Here is a 22,618-nt window from a genome sequence, read left to right as displayed (position 1 = left end):
TAAATTGCTTTTTAATTCAACTCGCGTGCGATGCTTTGACCACTTCCGTACATACAAGCTACTATCCATGACTTTGGTACATCACTTTGGTACATCACTGTGTTATACCGAAGTGTCTGTTGGTTCAAATGGTTCAAATGACTCTGAGCACTATGGGACTCAACTGCTGTGGTCATTAGTCCCCTAGAACTTAGAACTACTTAAACCTAACTAACCTAAGGACATCACACACATCCATGCCCGAGGCAGGATTCGAACCTGCGACCGTAGCAGTCGCACGGGAAGTGTCTGTTGCTATCAGCCCATAACTGAAGTTTGTTTCAAAACACTGTAGAAAGAGACCAACTGCTCACAATGACGTCAGATTTGAATAGTATAATACTAATACAGAGGGAAACGTCATTGAACAAACAAACATAAAAATTATCCTACTGTAATCCTCAGATTGCGCACATCTACAGAGGTGCGAATACGGCTGTTCGTCAGTTTGCGTCCGATACTCACATGATTGTCTCTATGGAGGATCGCAAGCTACTGGTAAAGCTCTTTTACAAGTACGGGGACTGTGCACCAGTATCCCAGCAGAAATACCGGACGTTGAAGAGTAGCCAACATCGGACCAATGCCTTGTTTCATAAAGGTCAGGAGAAAATGATTACAAAATCCGAAAAGACAGTATCTTCTGAAGTAGAATGAGACAGAGGGAGAAAAGCAGTTGATCCAATGTCTGTCGAAAATGCGGCCACAATACTCCAGAACGGTCCGCCTCCTTAGCTGAATGGTAACGTGCTCGCATCCCATGCAGCGGGCCCCGGGGCCGATTCCCGGCCAGGTGGGAGATTTTTTCCGCTCGTGGAGTGGGTGTTGTGTTATACTCATCCTCATCGCCCAATGTGGCGTCGACTGCAGTAAGACTCGCACTCGGCGGCCGATCTTCCCCGGATGGGGCCTCCCGGCCAGCAATGCCGTACAATCATTTCATTTCATTTTACTGCAGGTGGTGTGAAAAAATGCAGTGCATGGGGAATTGACCGAATGTTGGAAATGACTGCGAGCACGCTGCATAAAATCTTGCGAAACACCCTACATCGCTATCCGTACAAAGTTACCCATACTCGTCAGTTGCTTCCTGCAAACCTGCCAGCAAGACCGATGTTCGCTCTAGAATTTCTTGCTCGCATGGGAGAGGACACTGAATGGTGAAGGAACGTTCTGTGGACAGGCCGAGCCCATTTCCATCTCCTAGAACATGTCAATACACAGAATTGCACAGCAGGAGCAATGGAAAATCCGCAGGCACATCAACAGGTACCACTTCAAATGGTGCGAATTGACGGCATCATTTATCATAGGGCCATATTTTTTCGAGGAAGGAGTCCTGCCGGTCCTGTTACATGTAGTCACTGGTAAATGCTATGAGAGTCTTTTCCGCAGCACCGCCATTCTAAATCTTGAACAGCGTGGATGTATGGGTAGGACCATTTTTACGCAAGATGGTGGTCCACCGCACATTACACAGCAGCAGGTACGGACCCCGACACAGACGCTACAATTATCATCCGTCATTTCCCTACAGCCTGATCATAAAACTCGTGACTTCTGGCTATGAGGTTATTTGAAAGAAGTTCTGTTCAGTCTTCTAGTTACGAACGTAGCTGAATTGGAGGCACGCATTGCGCAATGCATTCTGAATGTAACCCCCAAGACACTCGACCTGTTGTGAAACATAATGTTTCTCGATTTCAACTTGTGGCTGAAAACGGTTGACAGCATATTGAACATGTCTTGCGCCTGTCTCCCGATAATTTGAACCAGACAGCTTTTTGCTTTTTATGCTGTTTTGGCCCCAGTACAATTAAATACCGATTTCATTTCGTTTTTCATGCGATTTTTGGCCTCAGGATAATTAAAAACCCATTTTTCCCATCCGATATGGTACGCCCTTACCGTGGTGGATGGGCTTACCTAACTAACAGTACCAGAACTGTTGACTGCCAAACTAGTGCATTCATGTACATTGAACAGTACTGATGGTTTAATGGGCAACTTAAACCATAGCCGTCGTATTGCGCTTCATCTGTCATTTATAGCCAACCCCATTTACGTGAAGACTTTTATAGTACCATCTACTGGTAAAAGTTTCGTTAATTTTTTTTTGTTCCATGATGTTTCCCCTGCGTCAATAATATTCTGTTCAAATTTGACGACATTCTGAATAGTGGTTCTCTTTCTACAGCGTTTTGAAACTGGTACTTTAATTGTGGATGCCTCCGTTGCACGCTGGTATCAGATTCCACTGTCGTACTGCACGAGACCGTGTCAAGAGAGCCGCAGATCTTCACCTGAAAGCCGTTCCACTTATTTCTCTGGGGAGGCGTTAAATGCTACTGAAAGCTCAACTTCAAGCAATTCATTAAACGCTCGGTATCTTTCCAAAAAAGTGTAATTAAACCCCTCACTCGTCTCTTGGGCGGTACGGGCCAAACAGGGGGTCACGATGGCAAATTAATAGAGGTGTAATAAAAATTGTCAACGAATGGTTTTGACGATTGGGCGTATGAACTGGTAGCATACATCCATTAATCAGAGGTATGTGCGGCAATACCCTCGTATAGATCAGACTTTTCCTCAATGTGTTGTTGACTGAAGGTGGTTCTTCCGTCAGATAGACTCTCTGGTCCCTATGGTTCTTTGGATCATTTGTAGATTGTGTCCCAGTATTGAGTTCATCTCCACCCTATCTTTCGTTTTCATATTTCTGCACAAACACTCAGACGCTACGATACACTTCACCAGCACTGATTTCGGTCTTCCACACTACCCAGAAAAGCGCTATACATAGACCGGACGTAAGCAATGGCGTATGACTAGGAGCTTGCCTTAAGAGCAATGTGGGTGATCCTACATTGACAGCAACCTAGGCGGCGAAAGGAGACAAATTTTCTTGCCTGGAAGTAGCTTTGTGCCGCCAAATTCACGGGAACACCTTTCCTGACGCATTACTCGCCAAATTCAACCACTTTTTCTTATGTGAATACGCCTATTTACCACACTATTGTTTATTGTTTATTGTCAAACTAGCAACTCCGAGCAGTAAAAAATATTTAGACTGACATAAGGCTAAAACGGTGATGACAGGGTCCTCAAAAATTCTGTGAATATGAAGAATGTTGTCGATGGCTACGACTACACCACAGTAAAGATAAGCGGTTTAAATATAAAATTCGTTATATGCCAAAATTTGATTTTGTTTGTCTGTCCAGATAATTTTGGTCACATAGTCCAGCGAGTGTGTACTGCTAAAGTGAGATATAAAGTTTTGTATCTTATGGAAGAACTTCAGCTACAAGTCGGCTTCAATTATCAGAGTGCAGGTAGAGGAACGACGTTTGGAGCTAGAGCGCTTAGAAAGACGAATTTTTCCTACGAGTCGCCCTATGGTACATCAAGACTCAACGAGTTCAAACGATGCTGCTCAGACGATGGCCGAAGAGACGGCAGCTGCAGCGGCGACGGATTTCCTTGAAAATGCGTTTGCCAAACTGAAGGAAGCAACAGGTGAAGCCGTGCTGCTTGATACTAGCGCTGCTATCTCTTGCTTGCTGCGTGATTTCGCTTGTAGATACCTCGAGCACGATAAACCTACACTGTATTGCAGTGACACACTCTTTTCTATTGTTCCATATTTTTTTTTTATTTTCTCATTCCTTACGTGTAACGGTATTTTTCTTTACAAAAACAAATATTAAGTACTAAGCCATAAAATTACACCTACTAATACAGCACAACAATTGTGAACATTGTTGAAACGCTAAAGAAGCAATAATAATTAAAGGGTGTGAGCCGCGCGGGATTAGCCGTGCGGTCTCAGGCGCTGCAGTCGTGGACTGTGCGGCTGGTCCCGACGGAGGTTCGAGTCCTCCCTCGGGCATGGGTGTGTGTGTTTGTTCTTAGGATAATTTAGGTTAAGTATTGTGTAAGCTTAGGGACTGATGACCTTAGCAGTTAAGTCCCATAAGATTTCACACACATTTGAAAATTTTTGAAACAGAGTGGGAAATTAAACGGATTTGTAACCTGGTATTTTATTGGCATCCAGCAGTGATAATCAACGAAACGATTTTGATCATTAAGGGTCAGTCCAAGAAATCCTCATTTTTGTTTTTCGTCGTTTTATTATTTTCGTAATATCTAGCCCAGTAAATTTGTCATTTTGAGCTGAATGTTAAATTTCTACATCTTTACATATATGTTTCGCTAATGTCCTGCGAATAGGAATCATTTCACCTGTTTCTAGCTTCTATACTGTACATCTAACATTCTACAGACCGATTTTTATGTCTTTCGAACGTAGTACGAACCACATTCTCCGCAGGTAGTTTCGCGTAGAACAGTTTAGTTCACAGGACACTATTTGTCTTGGAACGAAGCCGCCTACTACACTATTGAAACAGTTAACAAAAATCTACTTTTAACACCACTTGCTGTCCACAGCGTTATGCAAGAGCATCTGAAAAAAAGCGAATCGTGTCTCACAGCTGAGACATACACATCAGTCTGTGCAATATTGACGGCACAGCACTGAAACTGGAAATCTCTCAAAACTTATTACACATTAACGTAACAGTTTTTGGAAGCCAAACACATAATATATAATAAATGTAGAAAATCTACATCCAGGCCGAAACGGAAAAACAGACAGGACTGGAAATGCTGGAAATTAAGAAAAAATCGAAAGACTCTCTTGGGCTGCTACGAAATATTTCGGTTGCTCATTACAACCGAAGTTCGCTAAAACAAATGCCATAAACCGCTTTAGTCGTCTTTAGTAACATTTCGGTAGGCTTTGTAAGTGTACTAGCGACGTTTCCTGCACTTCTACCACGGCAAAGATGTATAACAACGTTTAGCACTTTGCCTCTGATCTGTCTGTAGACTCTTCGTTTCTGCACACACCAGGTAGTTGCAGTAATTGTTACTGAACGAGAAAATAGGATAGTAACCCTAAGATAAAAGTTCGTGCGGCACTGGCTGCAGCAAAGTATATTGTAAATGTAATTATTACAACGTTTAATCAAATCGCATGATTTGGTCAGTTAAAAAGAATAATTTGTACTACACTGTGCATCAATAAATAAAGGTGCTATAAATATTTCATTGAGCATGATATCTAAAATCTGACATAAATGAAGAGCCAAAATAAATTTTAAATACGAGGGTAATCCCAAAAGTAAGGTTTCCTTTTTTATATAAGTACATAGACCTGTTTATTTCTACAGTGGTTTACATCAGTTTACAGCTATTTTTCGACATAATCACCATTTACGTCGATGCATTTTTGTAGACGCTGTGGCAGTTTATGTATGCCCATGTCATACCAGCTCGACGCCATGCTGTTCGTCGTGAATTTCTGTCCAACCAGCTGCAAACTCTCTACTTCACTTACTAACATTTTTGACATCCGTGCGCGATTCACCAAGCACTTCCGTCAATTGCCGATTGACTTCAATCGGCGCAGTGCCCTTTGCGTTCAAAAACCGAAAAACTGTGCGCAATTCGCACTTGTCGGTAACATCCAATGGGAGCTCCATTCTCAACGGCTGCCAAGCCAAGACTGAGCGCCTCAGCGCTGCGTTCGCATGTTTACACACAGCGCGTGAAGCACTCTAAACAGAGTGCGGTACTTATACAAAAAAAAAAGTAGGCCTTACTTTTGGGAGTACCCTCGTAATTGTTTGTTATGAACACACTTGAAGAAAGAAGGGACATTGGGAAATTGAGGAACGTTTGCGCAACTATTTAGCGCCGCATATTACTCGTTCTGTGCGTTTAGTGAAGAGCCGTGCTTTGTTTAGCGCGGTTCACATTGTGTAGTAATTTTTAACAATGAACTCTGATTGTTAGTTCCGTCAACGTTAAAGTGGGAGCCGTGATACAGCTTTTACATGCGGACAAACGTAGACATTGAGACATTAAACGAACTCTTCTTGCAATTAATGGTGAAGATTTGATGAATGCGTGAGGAATCCTAAAATGTTGCTGAAAACTTAAGATTAGGTGAACAGGTGCACACGGGTTGACCCGTCATGTTACCGTATGGTATGAGGAAGGAGTATTTAAACTGATGCCTCAGTAATGAAGCAATTTATCTACCGAAGTGGATGATTTATATCGAAAGCAACTTTTGCTCTATTTCCATAATACTGTTAGTAAGCATCTTTGTGTTAGGAAACAGACTTTACTGTCCAAATCGAAAGACCATATAATTACATTTCATACTCGAGGAGCTTTTAGGAATAGGAGCTGAAATTAGACAATAAGGAAGCGGCCTGTTCAGAAATGTTGGTTAAATATCTATACAAGGAACTGGTTGTCTCTGGTACCTTGTAAGTGAATTGATGTTCATGTTTCATTCGTTCTGGTAGATTATATAAGCAAATAAATACTCAGCTGCTCAGCACCTGCTTATATATCTCTTTTTCCTGCTGGTAACACTCATTTTTTGTGTCCGGCAGTCGTAAATTACTTTATTTCTTTCGCTGGACGTCATCCTACTGTCACATCATTTCCCCGAAGGCAAATGGAGGAGGTCGTATTCACGATCTACCCTTAATTTGTGTAAACTTTTGTTTCTTCGTTCTCGTGTTTCATGTATATGTAAAGCGTGCTTCTGAAGCAGACAGCGCGAACCATCCAGTATCTGCGTAGACGAGTGTGGGAAACTTGTTAAAGTCACACCACGTGGATGTTGTCTTAATCCAAGGGTCGTGTTCGCTACAAGGGATAGACAGGGTGAGTCCGTGGTGATATGACAAGCTTTCAGGGATGGTGGAGAATGGTAAACGTATCAATTTGAGGTAAGGGATCCTGATCTGGAAGCGACCGAATGAAAAGTTATTGGCGAAAATCGATCTGATACCTCTGGCAGTGGACCTCTTCTACTGCAAGTTCTTTGCTTTCCATGTTTTGGGAGGAAGTAATATGGACCAAAACAAAAAAGGACTGCTTCATAAGAATGGGCTCTAAACTGCCTACCTTAAGAGATACTTGTTCAATAGACGTGTTTCACAGCCGCAAAGGTGAACAAGTGGCTACAGCTCTTAAGCTTTGGACCTCATGTTTAGTAGGCAGTTTTTCTTGTTTTGGTCCGTACTACGTCCTACCACAACATGGAGAGCAAAGAGCTTGCAGTTGAAGAGGTCCACTGTTAGAGGTATTAGAACGATTTTCGCTTATAACCTTCGTCTCGGTCGTTCTCACACCAGGGTGCCTTACCTCACATTGATACATTTAAGGCTTTGCCACACAGGAGGCGGTGTATGGAGGCAGACAACATTCTGTCCACCGCCATCCAGCGATACGGTTTTACGACGCACCTCTGCATTGACGCCGACACACACGAGGCGGTCTGTCGCAGCGAAACAGTTCTGACAGCGGCGGCAGGCGATAAGTTGTACAATCACAGAAGTATCGCACGATCCAGGAGATCTACATCAGTTCATCGAGAGGTTTTTTCAAGGTGGGAGGCGAAACGGAACGGCTGATAGAAAACGTGAGAAAGTACACTTATCTGTACCACACTTCACATCAGTTCTACAAAAATGGGAAAAAATCAGGAACATGAGCCATGATTGCAGGAGAGCTGAATGTCACTAGTAAGTACGAATACGTTTTTATTTCACAAAATTATTTTGTTACGTAGTTATTATTTATTATTAGGTACACCGACAAGTACAACAAACAATGTCTATTGAATTTATGTCCTACTGACAAAATAATCAGCAAAAGTTTCGAGGACTCGAGTTGCAACATGGGTTGATCTCCGGTTGGTAGCATACGTTGGCAACAGCGCTTGCACAGGCCGTATGACTTCTTCACTTTGATCATTTGCTGAAAATTCACTCTCATTCTTCAATGAAGTTATGCAAACTGCAAGCTGCTTTAACTATGTAATCTGCAGCTAACTCATCTGTATCTGTGGCTCTCAGAAATACACGCCATTTCGTAGCCAATATACCGAATGCGCTTCCAACGACACGACATGCTCGAGAAAGCTGTACATTGAAACATTTTTTCCTGGGATTTTTTCAGCTTTTGGATAAGGTCTCATTAGGTACGTTTGAAGTGCACAGCCATCGTCACCAACGGTAACTTAAAAATGGGGATATATGTGTGGTGGGATTTCCAGCAATATTGTCGGTAGAATACTGAATTCTCAAAACTAGTAGTGCCACTATGTCGTCCATAATTTTCTATATAAACGGCCACAAACGTTTAGAGTGGGTCTACTAAAGCTAAAAGAAAGAGTGAAAACTAATTTTTGTAACAATAGTAGTCAGGTACATGATTCTTGGGACATTTTAATTTGATGAGTTTTCCATCTATGCTTCCAACACGATTCGGAAAACCCCATAGTGCTGAAAATCTTCCTCAGCTTTGGTCCACACTGTAGCGTTGGAGGACACAAACAGATTGGCTGAAAAATGTTCCACATTTCTCGATAAACTTCACACACTATCTTGCAAACAGTTGAACGACCCAAGCAGAAATAAAAAGTGATGGTCTGGAAACTGTCGCCTGCACAGATAACTTGTTTCTCACTTATGTTGACATGTCCAGAAAATTCCAGGCAACAACACAAGCAATGCTGTAGAAAGAGCTGGCTACACTCTTCGTAAGAACATAGATGAGAGAGCTTGGTACACCAGTTCACTCACATGGAATATCCACTCTCCACTCTCCATTGCAGTCTGTTAATTCTCCCTATTTCTGAATGAATAATAATACGGCATATGGCTCGGTAGATACGCCCCAGTTTATCACAGTATGAATCCCATTGGCTCATCAGCCAATGATTCGTTTGAAAATCCACATCACTTCTATGACAATGACGAGTCCCATTCTCAATCATATTGGCTATTTGTATTTGTAAATAATAACTAATGTTTGTAATGTATATTACTACTTATTATCATGTTTGAAATGTTACCTGACATATTGAAATAGGTTACTTTTCATATAAGATAGATGTGAGTATATTTTTGATTTACTTACCTCAAAGAAACTGCTAATATATTCCTAGTTCCAATAGATCTTCTCCAGTTCGTTGTGATCCTCTCAATGTTCTGTTGCAGTAGGTCATCTAGCTCCTAGCAACTTTTGTAAGATGGCAAGAACTATGCCCCTTACATGAAGTCATTAAAGATAACCGAACTCACGTTGAGTGAGCAGTAGGGCTGAACAAAAATGACTTACAAGGCACAATGCATCTTGTAGAGGGTATAGTATGGACGTATTGGAATAATTAATGTTGGGTGATGGTTTTAAAGTAATTCATGTGACATGAAAACTTTGTGGAAACGCATAGATTTACTGGAGCCTAGTTTATCCCAAGGAAGTATTCAGAGTTGACTGTGACTGGGCTGGGGAGCGGCAAAGGGAAGCGATAATAGGCAGCTTAGGATGGCTCAAACTCTGAGAAAGTGGTAACGGGACACAGCCATGAGCTGCCTTAAGATGAGTAATAGTGAGGGCAGGGTGGTTGACCCCATGCTGGTGTACCGGGAAGCAGATGGAGAACTTGTACGCCTGTTGATAAATGTCCATCGTCCCGTTTTCAGTGAAACATGCGAGAAAGCCAGGCAAAGCTACGGTGGAGCAGTCAACAGGCCAAAATATGCGTGTTCGTGACTATAGCAACTTCACGCTGAACTCATGGTCCGCAGAGTCTAAAGTAAATCAGGTGAAGAGTGACAGAATTAAATACGCTGGCCTCCGATGGGAATGTAGGACCAAGGAATTTGAAGTACTCTCCTGGGAGTCAGAATTCCGGAAAAATTGGTGTTTTGTGCAGACGCTAACCTTGATGGGTGGCCTGGGAGGAGCTAAATAGCAGAAGTTGAGCGGAAGGGAAATTTTGTGGGAATTTGTTCACTTCCCAGAGCAGGCATTGGTCGGCGCTGGGAAGTGACGCATAATTAATGCGAGTTGTGCTGCAATTGGTGTAAGTGATTTTGCTGGAGGGGAAACCGAGGCGAAGAGCGGACTGGGAGAAGTCTCGGTAGCGTTTTTCCGTTCCCAGCTTGCCTAGAGTGCGGACGTGGCGTTCTTTACTGAGCTTGCCTGAGAGAAAGTGAGCATCTCTGCAGTTTAAGACTTAGCAAACGGAAAGATTGAGCTTGTAGATAGAAAGTTTTCGTTCAGCTATGTACTGAGCAAGATAGCTAGGGGTGAATAGACGAGCGCAGCCTTGCAGCACCACGAGGTCAGCCGACATCCACACGACGACGACGCCCCGCCACGCTGAATTCGGTGATATTGCGCCTGCTCCAGCTAGAATTAGGCCATTGATTAATTTGTTGGATCACATCGGCAAAGTTTTCACGAGGGTTCCATGACGGTGTATTGGGGAATTCTTCTCGCACTTCGCATTACGCCTGAGTCAGTCGATAGGAATTAATTTTGATTTATCGCAATTTACTCCACGTAAACGCAATTTATTACTACTGCCTGTTAGGAGAGTCGTGTAATGTGATGGCTGAAGGTCAGGAGTTAAAATAAATTTGTGCTAATCGACTGCACCTGTTTTCAATCAAGTAGTTGAGATCCCAAGTCATTTTCTTAATTAATTTTATGTTCAAAATTTGGATTTGGTGTTAAATAGCTGAATATAACATCAGTGTGGCCCCCTTTTTAATGAAAATGGATCAATTCTGAATCAATGTCAACACTGCCACCGCAGTTCAATCAGGAGTCACAGGGACTTATTACTTTCTTTGCGTTGTCCGATATTGCGGCAGTTTTGCACTCTCTGTTGATCTGTTAGTCAATTACCTGGGGTGAATACGCGCCAAAACCAGATAAGTGATGGGTGGGATGTTACACTTTGTCTTCACACACGGAAATATAAAAAGAATCTAAGTTCATGTGACTGCAGTTCACTACAGAGACAGTGGTATTAACCAAATTGATCTGTTCTTTTTCATTAATTCGGTGCACCTAGTAACGTCTTTTCCTTCTGCTGTAGTGCTAAAAGAAGCAAGAGTTGCTCCTCATATTTTCCAAGAAAAACTTGAAAAACATTTTAGCCAATGGGAAACATTACTGTGAACATGCTCTGCGGAAAACAGTGACTGGGTGGCTGACACGGATATCGCTCTGTGCCGTATCGTCGACCGCTGAGAAGATATCACAGGCCACGCCCTGTGTGACAAAGCCTTTACCCATCTCCATTGTCCCTCAAACTTTGGAACATCATCGCGAAATCACCCTTTGTACAGAGTGGTCAGATTTTTATATCTTTTGCGACCTAAAGGAAGACGTCCGCCCCCTTAGCGGAATGGTGAGCGAATCTAACTGCCATTTAGCGTGCCCGGGTTTGATTCCCGGTGGGGTCACAGATTTTCTCCGCTCGGGGACTGGATTTTGTTGCCCCAATGTGGCCTCAACTTGCAACACGGAGGCCGAACTTCCCCAGCTGGGGCCTCCAGGCCACCTGTGCCATACGATTATTTCACTTCTTTCAAAGTAAGACGCTCGTGGGCGTCGGTTTCAGTCGGAAGAGGAAGTGTAAGAGTGGGTGCGGTTGTGGATCGGCCAATCGCTTTCTGTCAGAAGGGAACTGGTCGCCTCGTCTCACAGTGATGATCAGAGAAATCACATCTCGCTCGGAAAGATATAAGTGTTCGTTTCTCCTGCGCGCTGTACATCTACATCTACATGACTACTCTGCAATTCACATTTAAGTGCTTGGCAGAGGGTTCATCGAACCACAATCATACTATCTCTCTACCATTCCACTCCCTAACAGCGTGCGGGAAAAACGAGCACCTAAACCTTTCTGTTCGAGCTCTGATTTCTCGTATTTTATTTTAATGATCATTCCTATCTATGTAGGTTGGGCTCAACAAAATATTTTCGTATTCGGAAGAGAAAGTTGGTGACTGAAATTTCGTAAAAAGATCTCGCCGCGACGAAAAGCGTCTTTGCTGTAATGACTTCCATCCCAATTCGCGTATCATATCTGCCACACTCTCTCCCCTATTACGTTATAATACAAAACGGGCTGCCCTTTTTTGCACCCTTTCGATGTCCTCCGTCAATCCCACCTGGTAAGGATCCCACACCGTGCAGCAATATTCTAACAGAGGACGAACGAGTGTAGTGTAAGCTGTCTCTTTAGTGGACTTGTTGCATCTTCTAAGTGTCCTGCCAATGAAACGCAACCATTGGCTCGCCTTCCCCCAATATTATCATGTGGTCTTTCCAACTGAAGTTGTTCGTAATTTTAACACCCAGGTACTTAGTTGAATTGACAGCCTTGAGAATTGTACTATTTATCGAGTAATCGAGTACGAGAGTGGAATAACACAGAATTGTCAAGGTGGTTCGATGAACCCTCTGCCAGGCTCTTAAATCTGATTTGCAGAGTTTCGATGTAGATGTAGTTTACTTTTGAATGAGACCATTCCAAGATCACGTTGTGGCGAGTGTAAGATTTCCATTTGAGTTCCCCTTCATAGTTCAACAGTAGCTACACGGTCTTCATCAGAACTTCAGAAAGACAGAAGAAACTTCGCGCATTACAAACTGTCAGACAGCATAATTGTCGCAATAATGAAGTCAGTGTTACTTCGTAACTGTGATTCGTAAATCGAATTCCAGATTGGAAGTTAAGTGAAGGTGAACCGTAAAATACTTACGATCTTAGATCACGCACGCCTTGGGCAGTACCAATGCCCAAGTACCGCAACATCACTTGTGACAATGTATCACCAAAATTTGATCTACTTTATAGTAGGCGTTTGGCTCTCCACGTTTGCAAGCTGCACTCCTACAGATTCCACAAACAGTCTTTTTCCGTTAGCTAAATATGAGGTTGGGAGATGAGAAGACATCGTAACTTCACGTTCCGCTAAAGTAGTAGTTACAATAATATTGTTCTGAACAGTCGATATCGTGACTTGAAATAAATGACCACCGGTTTTCTATTGTCCAACCGGGCGAGACGGCGCAGTGCCTGCTAGCCACTGACGCGTTCCGAGCTTCCTGCGGCCGACAGCGCGCTCTGTCTCTTCCGGCTGGACAATAGCTGTTTACCTGGACGTCAGTCCACGCCTTCGACATATTGTCCGGCAAGGTGCACTGAGGACTTGTCGAGGTGGCAGCACTGAGGTAGTAACAGCGTACACTCCCGTATTATTACAAGTGGAGCACTGTCACAGAAACGTTTCTATTTGACAAAACGCTTCTCACACTTTCAAACAAATCTTCACAGTGCAGTGTGAATGAATCCATACTACTGGCCATTAACATTGCTACACCAAGAATGATAAACGGGTATTCATTGGACAAATATTTTACACTAGAACTGACATGTGATCATTTTCAGGCAATTTGGGTGCATAGATTCTGAGAAATCAGTACCCAGAACCACCACCTCTTGCCGTAATAACGGCCTTGATACGTCTGGGCGTTGACTCAAACAAAGCTTAAATGGCGTGTAGAGGTACAGCTGCCCATGCAGTTTCAACACGATACCACAGTTCATCAAGATTAGTGACTGGCGTATTGTGACCAGCCAGTAGCTCGGCCACCATTGACCAGACGTTTCCAATTGGTAAGAGATCAGGAGAATGTGCTGGCCAGGGCAGCAGTCGAACATTTTCTGTATCCAGAAATGCCCGTACAGGACCTGCAACATGAGGTAGTGCATTATCCTGCCGAAATGTAGGGTTTCGCAGGGACCGAATGAAGGGTAGAGCCACGCGTCGTAACACATCTGAAATGTAACGTCCACTGTTCAAAGTGCCGTCAATGTGAAACAGAGGTGACCGAGACGTGTAACCAATGGCATCCCATACCATCACGCCGGGTGATACGCCAGTATCGCGATGAGGAATACACGCTTCCAATGAGCGTTAACTGCGATGTCGAAAAGACGGATGTGACCATCATGATGCTGTAAACAGAACCTGTATTCATCCGAAAAAATGACGTTTTGCCATTCGTGCACCCAGGTTCGTCGTTGAGGACACCATCGCAGACCCTCCTGTCTGCGATGCAGCGTCAAGAGTAACCACAGCCATGGTTTCCGAGCTGATAGTCCATGCTGCTGCAAGCGTCGTCGAACTGTTCGTGCAGATGGTTGTTGTCTTGCAAACGTTCCCATCTGTTGACTCATGGATCGAGACGTGGCTGCACTATCCGTTACAGCCATGCGGATAAGATGCCTTATTGCTCATGGCGGCTGCAGTGTAACACGTGTTAAGTTCGGCTCGCGAAATTTAGTCGAATTCGAAGGTGTTCTCGCAGGTGGTGTTGTCTAGTACAAGTGGAAATCGTGTAAACAACAGTGTTCTGTGCAGTAGTGCTATTTTTTTCTGTGCTCCGCCAATATCTGCGAGAAAATGGTAAACAGAAGAATCAACAGCAGCGCGTCCAGCAGCGGGGAAGCAGCAGGTGCGGCGGGCCTGCTCCTGGCGGAAGGTGCGGCCGCGGCTCCCGGTATAGCGGAGCTGGTCCGCTCTGAGGTAAACGCTGCGCTTCGCGATAAAAACAATCTCGATCTGATAGCAGGCACCATATCAGATACTGTAACGGCAGCAGTATTGGCCAAAATGCGTGAAACTGTTGAGGCCAATACTGCCGAAATTACAGCACTAAAAAAGTCTGTGTCTGAATACGAGAAAAAGGCACGAGAGTTGGAAGTGAAACTATCTGCCGCCACAGACGAGCTAGAACAGTACCAAAGGCGAAATAGTCTACGACTGTTTGGAGTAGCAGAAAATAAAGAAGAAGACACGGACAACCTGCTTATACAGGTTGCGCGTGAAAAATTAGGCGTCGAAGTGACCAAGGCAGACATTGACAGGAGCCACCGGGTGGGACGAAAACTACCAGGTGCTACCAAACCTCGTCCAATAATTATTAAATTTGTGTCGTACCGAAAAAGGGCTGAGATCTTTACCCAGAAGAAGAAGTTAGCAAGGACAGGGATTACAATAAGGGAAGATCTGACACACGAGCGGCTAAAGATTTTAAACAGTGCCATATCCCATTTCGGTCTTCAGAATGTGTGGACTCAGGATGGCAGAGTAATCATTAAGACTGCAGCTGGAAAGAAGACAGTCACAAACATGACAGAACTAAATAGTATTAAGTGAACCTACTCGAGCCAAAAGTCAAACTTAACACCATTTTCAAATTTTAACAGTCCTATACTCAGATATAGTCTTGTAATTGTATTAACTTTTTAATTATTTGTACCTTCAACTAATTGTTTTTGTAACTTATTAACTTTTCAATTATTTGTACCTTCAACTAATTGTTTTTGTAACTGTATTAACTTTTTACTATTTTTGTGTCTTTAGCTGTAGCCATTGCTTAGTTTTAGTTACTGCTAATACTTTTATCATTTTCTCAGTTTATTCTCTTCCATTCTGTAATAGTTCTATTGCAATTATTTGTCTCTCCTTTAGTTCATTAGTCAACCATCTCTTCGGTTTAAATTGTGCATAACAAAAATTACTATCAGTATCACTTTAGCAAATTTCAATTTAATTCTAGCTTCCTACGATACTCTATTAAATATTAAGCTTTCTTCTCTCTGCTGGCAGCATCGGCCTCTTAAATCACTCCTCTTTCCCTTATTTCCACCCTAAGCTGTTTCAAATACTCTAATTACACTTTTCCTCTTACGACATAGGATACTCAGTGACACACAGCTGTCACCATTTTGGTCATATTCTCCCTGCACCGAATACCACTAATCCATTTTCTATACTCCCGCAACCTCAGGAAATCTCTTAAAGTCGCCTTTCTTTCGGCTCTCGCGGAGTCACAAACAGGGCGCGCAAAATCTCGGACACCCCTGGAATATGTCACTTGGCGGAAACACCGGTCAGTGCCCCTCGCGGCAGGTAGTGCCTAACAAAGGGACAAACCAGTCTGCCACCCTACTCCAGGCTGCTCAGCGGAACGCGTCCGAGCTTTTAGCAGCTCACTGCAACATTCAGTCTTTACCTGCGCATTACGAAGAACTTAGCCTCCTCTTCCACCAACTAAACTACCACGTAATCCTCTTATCCGAAACGTGGTTGAAACCACACATATCCTCTGCATCTATTCATCTCCCAGGGTACACATTTCTTAGGGCAGACAGATCAAAAAAGCGAGGTGGCGGGGTCGGCGCATATATACGAACAGATCTCAAAGCGAAAGTCTTATGTACGTCAAATCCTGCTGAAGAAAAAGAGGCTGAATTCATGTTCATTGAAATAAATATACAAAGTCGGAAATTCTTGACTGGCGTCGTGTACAAGCCGCCAAAAATAAGCTCAATGAGTTCCTTCCAGTCGGAATTACATTCACTTCAGTGTCAATACGAACATGTCATCGTAATGGGTGACTTGAACATAGACCTGCTAAGAGACACTCCCTCCGCAATAAACCTAAGAAGATTGTTTAGTTGCAATAGCATGAACATTCTTCCATTACAACCTACACACCATACGGCGCACAGTCATACTCTTATAGACGTGATCGCAACGAAACAGACTGACAAAGTAAGAGATGTTGGTCAATCATCGGCCCCTGGCCTCTCAGCACATGATGTAATATTCCTGGCCTACTCTGTGCAGCCCCCAAGGATCAAATCGCGTTACATAACTTGTAGGAACATGAAACGTATTGACCTTGACGCTCTAACAGCCGATTGCTCAGAAATCTCATGGCATCAAATAATCAGAGAACCTACAATCGACGGCAAAATTAATGAACTTGGTGATAAACTCACTGCCCTCTATGACAAACATGCACCTGTGCGCACAGTCCGTGTAAGAAAATCTCCTGCTCCATGGCTGACAGCTGAATTACGTCAAATGATGACTAATAGGGATGCTGCCCACAGGCGTTTCAAGGCAGATCCGAAACCCGAACGTTTTGAAGAATATAGAAAGCTACGGAACAGAGTGAAACAATGCATTCGCAATGCCAAAATCAGGCACGCTCGCTCCCTCGTATGCAGCGATTTGACACCCACGACTCTATGGAAGAATCTCCGTAGCTTGGGGGTCGGAAAGGCAAAATCGGAAACTACTTTTCATGTGTCAGCTAACGAATTAAATGAATTCTTCTCTGCACCTCTGAATACCAGCACGGCTGATGATTTCCGTCCACAAGAATCCCCAAACAGGATAACTAACAACGATACCTTTCATCTAAAACATGTAACAACAAATACGGCAAGAAAAGCAATAATGAGAATCTCTTCTGATGCAATAGGCAACGACAGTATCGGTATAACCATGATTAAGAATGTTGCCGATATCTTAGTACCTGTCTTAACTGACATATTTAATTTTTCCCTCGTGAACGGAATATACCCCACTGCATGGAAAAGAAGCATAATTCGACCCATCCCTAAGGTCGAAAACCCGCAACTGCCTAGTGATTACCGACCAATTAGCATACTGCCTGCTGTTTCCAAAGCACTGGAATATATTGTTCATGACCAAATCACTGAACACTTGCATGAATTCAGTCTATATGACAAATTTCAATCCGGTTTCCGTAAACATCACAGCACAAACACTGCTCTGATTAAAGTAACTGATGACCTGAAATATGCCATCGACAATCGAAAGGCAACAATATTGACGCTACTGGACTTCAGCAAAGCTTTTGACACTGTTAACTTTGACATATTACTCAGAAAAATGCAACAGCTTAATTTCTCTGATAGTGCAATGAGATGGTTTGAAAGCTACTTAAAAGACAGACAGCAATGTGTTGTCTGTGCAAATGAAAAATCTTCCTGGAAACATGTTTCTTCGGGAGTGCCACAAGGATCAGTCTTAGGACCACTTTTGTTTTCTTTATATGTCAACGATATTTCGTCGGTTTTGTCCTCCTGTAAACATCATTTCTATGCCGACGACCTCCAGCTCTATCTCAGCGTCAGACCTGAAGACGTAAACACTGCAATCGCTCTGATGAATGATGATCTGTCTTCAGTAGTGACATGGGCGAAAAACCTGGGGCTTAAATTAAATGCAAAAAAGACGCAAGTAATCTTAATAGCCCATCAGAAATTAATAAGTTCAGATTTCCGCGAACGGCTACCTCCTATTCTGCTCGAAGGTACTCCAATACCATATCAGAAAACAGTGAAGAACTTGGGTGTAACTTTGGACGAGCATCTCAACTGGGCGGAGAATACAGTCGCAGTGTGCCGAAAAACGTCTGCTTGTCTCTATGCTCTCAAAAAGTTTCGGAACATATTCCCACAGGACTTGAAACGCCAGCTCGTGCAAGCACTCGTTCTACCGAACCTCCACTATTGTAATGTGATTCAACAAGGCATGAGTAGTGAAAACAAAAGACGGCTAGAGCTAACCATGAATGCCTGTGTGCGTTACACCTGCAACATTCGCCGATATGATCATGTTAGTGCTTCATACTCCGAGCTAGGGTGGCTGCGGCCGGACCAACTGCGTGACTACCACACTCTATGTCTACTTCACCGACTCCTCATCGCGCAAGCACCCCAGTACCTAGCTTCAGAGATTAAAATCCTGTCATACCATCATAATCGAAACACGAGGTCACTCTTATCTGGTATCCTAACTGTGCCCACTCACAGAACAAAAACTTTTGCAAACTCCTTCTCAGTTGCCGCTGTCCGCCTCTGGAACAAACTGCCCCTTACCTTGAGGAAAATTCAATCTCCTGTTGCTTTTAAGAAGAAGTTGAAGCATTTCCTACTATCATCCGCATAAAATTCTCCACAAAATTAATGTGCAAGGCAAATCCTCTCATCTGTCAAATAGCAAAGCTAGTGTCTCCTATCTTGCTCCTGAGATGCCTTCCTCTTCATCTATCTCTATTAGACACGCAGTCTCCTTTTCCTTTATATTTTCCTTAATTATGTTTCATCATGTCTCTCTATTCTTCTCCTCGCTTCACCATGAGTCTCCCTCATACTCCCTGCTGCCAGCACTCCTATCTTAAATCTTTCTCTTCAATAATGTATTTTTCGAGGTGTACCTTTCTAATTGTTTATCTCACTTTTTGTATTAGATGTAGTTTGACATGCCTACTGAAACATATGACTGTAAAATAAGTAGAATGCCTGGTTAGATGTAAGAGAGGGCCTGATGGCCCTAATCTTGCCAGGTTAAATAAATAAATAAATAAATAAATAAATAAAATCTCGACTGCTTGTGATACGAGGCCGTTGGGATCCAGCACGGTGTTCCGTATTACACTCCTTGAACCCACCGATTCCATATTCTGCTAACAGTCATTGGATCTCGACCAACGCGAGCAGTAATGTCGCGATACGATAAACCGCAATCGCAATAGGCTACAATCCGACCTTTATCAAAGTCGGAAACATGATGGTACGCATTTCTCCTCCTTACACGAGGCATCACAACAACGTTTCACCAGCCAACGCCGGTCATCTGCTGTTTGTGTATGAGAAATCGGTTGGAAAATTTCCTCATGTCAGCATGTTGTAGGTGTCGCCTCCGGCGTCAACCTTGTGTGAATGCTCTGAGTAGCTAATCATTTGCATATCACGTCATCTTCCTCCTGTGGCGTCTGTAGCACGTCATCTCCGTGGTGTAGCAATTTTAATGGCCAGTAGTGTACGTTTGCTATTAACTTTGACGCCTCACTCTTACTTAAATATACACTGAAACCCCAAAGAAACTGGTATAGGCATGCGTATTCGAATGCACAGATATGTAAACAGGCAGGAAACGGTGCTGCGGTCAGCAGACAAGAAGTGTCTGGCGCAGCTAGAATGGCAAGTTATCAAGAATTAAGTGAGTTTTAACGTGGTGTTGTAGTCGACGCACGAGCGATGGGACACAGGAACACTCTTCTGAATTGAAACACTTCCGCTTGCCACCAAACTCCCCAGACATTATTTGAAAATATCTGGGATGCCCTGCAACGTGCCGTTCAGAAGAGATCTCCAGCGTACTCTTACGGATTTATGTACAGGCCTGGGATTCACAGTATCAGTATGGTTCAAATGGCTCTGAGCACTATGGGACTTAACATCTGTGGTCATCGGTCCCCAAGAACTTAGAACTACTTAAACCTAACTAACCTAAGGACATCACACACATCCATGCCCGAGGCAGGATTCGAACCTGCGACCGTAGCAGTCGCGCTGTTTCGGACTGAGCGCCTAGAACCGCTAGACCACCGCGGCCGGCACGGTGTCAGTCCAGCCCTACTTCAGACATTCGTCGAGTCCATGACACGTCGTATTGTGGCACTTCTGCGTGCTCGCAGGAGACCTACACGATACGAGATGTACCAGTTTTGGCTCTTCAGTGTATAATATACACTGCCTGACAAATAATGTGAAGCACCCAGAAGACATGTTCGAATTTCGACGAAACTTTGTACATGTAAACAACTTCGGGTTGGTATGCAAATGATTAGAGCTGCAGTTCTCAGTGACATGGGCAATGGCCACCAGAATGCGTTTCTTACTTGTGTTTCGTGTTGTGACCAGGCTGTGTAGGGTATACAAGGGATATGAAAACTGTCAGATGTTGAGTAATCTTCTGTGAAGGATACAGAGATACTGTGTAATCAGGTGTGATAGTCATCACCTATTGGAGTTTGAAAGAGGACTTAATGGAGTTTGAAAGGGGCCTGATTATGGCTCTCGATTTGGCCAGCTGGTCGTGCAGTGTCCAAATACATGGAACATCCAGATGTGACAGTGGCCCGAATTTGAACTGCACGGAAACTTGAGGCAAGCCATACCCATCCTCAAGGTTCCGATCGACCACGTCAGCCCTCCTGCAGGTCCGGGTGTTAGAATAGGCCCGAGGTATTCCTGCCTGTCGTAAGAGGCGACTAAAAGGAGTCCCTCCCCTTAAAGGGGGTAGTTAGCGCCTGCATCCGTAGACAGACGGTTCCACGATCTATATTTGCGGTCATTTTGGTTTGTTCTCTTCTTCTGGTTACTTCCTTCCTTTGGTTCATTCCTTCCTTTGGTTCATTCCTTCCTTTGGTTCATTCCTTTCTTTGTTCTTCTCCATCTCACTGTCTTACATACTCTTTCCCTTGCATTCTTTCCCTTGCCTTCTTCCCCTTGCCCCCCTTCCCCTTGCCCCCCTTCCCCTTACCCCCTTCCCCTTGCCCCCCTTCCCCTTGCCCCCCTTCCCCTTGCCCCCTTCCCCTTGCCCCCCTTCCCCTTGCCCCCTTCCTCTTGCCCCCCTTCCCCTTGCCCCCATCCCCTTGCCCCCTCTTCCCCTTGCCCCCTCTTCCCCTTGCCCCCCTTCCCCTTTCCCCCTTCCCCTTGCCCCCCTTCCCCTTGCCCCCTTCCCCTTGCCCCCTACCCCTTGCCCCCTTCCCCTTGCCCCCCTTCCCCTTGCCCCCTTCCCCGTGTCCCCCTTCCTCTTGCCCCCCTTCCCCTTGCTCCCCTTCCCCTTGCCCCCCTTCCCCTTGCCCCCTTCCTCTTGCCCCCCTTCCCCTTGCCCCCCCTTCCCCTTGCCCCCTTCCCCTTGCCCCCCTTCCCCTTGCCCCCCTTCCCTTTGCCCCCCTTCCCCTTGCCCCCTTCCCCTTGCCCCCTTCCCCTTGCCCCCTTCCCCGTGTCCCCCTTCCTCTTGCCCCCCTTCCCCTTGCTCCCCTTCCCCTTGCCCCCCTTCCCCTTGCCCCCTTCCCCTTGCCCCCTTCCCCTTGCCCCCTTCCTCTTGCCCCCCTTCCCCTTGCCCCCCCTTCCCCTTGGCCTCCCTTCCCAGTGCCCCCCCTTCCCCTTGCCCCCCCTTCCCCTTGCCCCCTTCCCCTTGCCCCCTTCCCCTTGCCCCCTTCCCCGTGTCCCCCTTCCTCTTGCCCCCCTTCCCCTTGCCCCCTTCCCCTTGCCCCCTTCCCCTTGCCCCCTTCCTCTTGCCCCCCTTCCCCTTGCCCCCCCTTCCCCTTGGCCTCCCTTCCCAGTGCCCCCCCTTCCCCTTGCCCCCCCTTCCCCTTGGCCTCCCTTCCCAGTGCCCCCCCTTCCCCTTGCCCCCCCTTCCCCTTGCCCCCTTCCCCCTGCCCCCTTCCTCTTGCCCCCCCTTCCCCTTGCCCCCTTCCCCCTGCCCCCCTTCCCCTTTCCCCCCCTTCCTCGGTCTCCTTTCTTTTTCCTCTTCTTCCTTCCTCCCTGTGCATGCCTGAAGGCCGACCCACGCGTTCGCACACATAGCCAGTGACGAGGTAACGCGTAATTCCCCGCCCTGGGGAGACAAGTAAGGCACGCACGCACCCCCTGCTAAAGGCCAGGCCCAGGGAGGGGTGATTGCCTGAGCTGACACCTTCTGACCATGCCGATTGGTCCCTCCGTCCGTTTCTCGGGAGGTGTGACCTGAGGTGTGAACAATCACCTAAGGCGGGAGTGCCCTCTGAGAGGGTCCTCACAAGGAAAGAGCGAGCCATCGGAGATGCTGGCAATCATGGGGGATTCCTCCGCAATGGATTTCTCTTCTTCTCTCTCGACTTCTGCCCACAAGCGGAAACTTGACTGGCCTCCAGTGACAAAAGTACTACCGCCTGCCCCACAGTTCCTCGTAGTTTCTCGATCTGAGGACGGAAAGGATTTTTCCCCTGTCAACCC

General features: G+C 45.1%; 1 protein-coding gene across 1 annotated transcript in view; it reads left to right on the top strand.

Moving 5' to 3' along the window:
* Window positions 1-22,618, top strand: part of LOC126297454 (outer dynein arm-docking complex subunit 3) — a 291,407-nt gene that overhangs the window by 155,315 nt on the left and 113,474 nt on the right. The window contains exon 7 of the mRNA XM_049988314.1: window positions 3,370-3,558. Coding sequence (XP_049844271.1) covers window positions 3,370-3,558 — 189 coding nt within the window. The remainder of the gene's footprint in view (window positions 1-3,369; window positions 3,559-22,618) is intronic.

This window comes from Schistocerca gregaria, chromosome X (assembly GCF_023897955.1).
Source record: "Schistocerca gregaria isolate iqSchGreg1 chromosome X, iqSchGreg1.2, whole genome shotgun sequence".
Taxonomy (NCBI): Eukaryota; Metazoa; Arthropoda; class Insecta; order Orthoptera; family Acrididae; genus Schistocerca; species Schistocerca gregaria.
The sequence above is the reverse complement of the archived record's forward strand: the minus strand, read 5'-3'. Positions and strand labels throughout refer to the sequence as shown.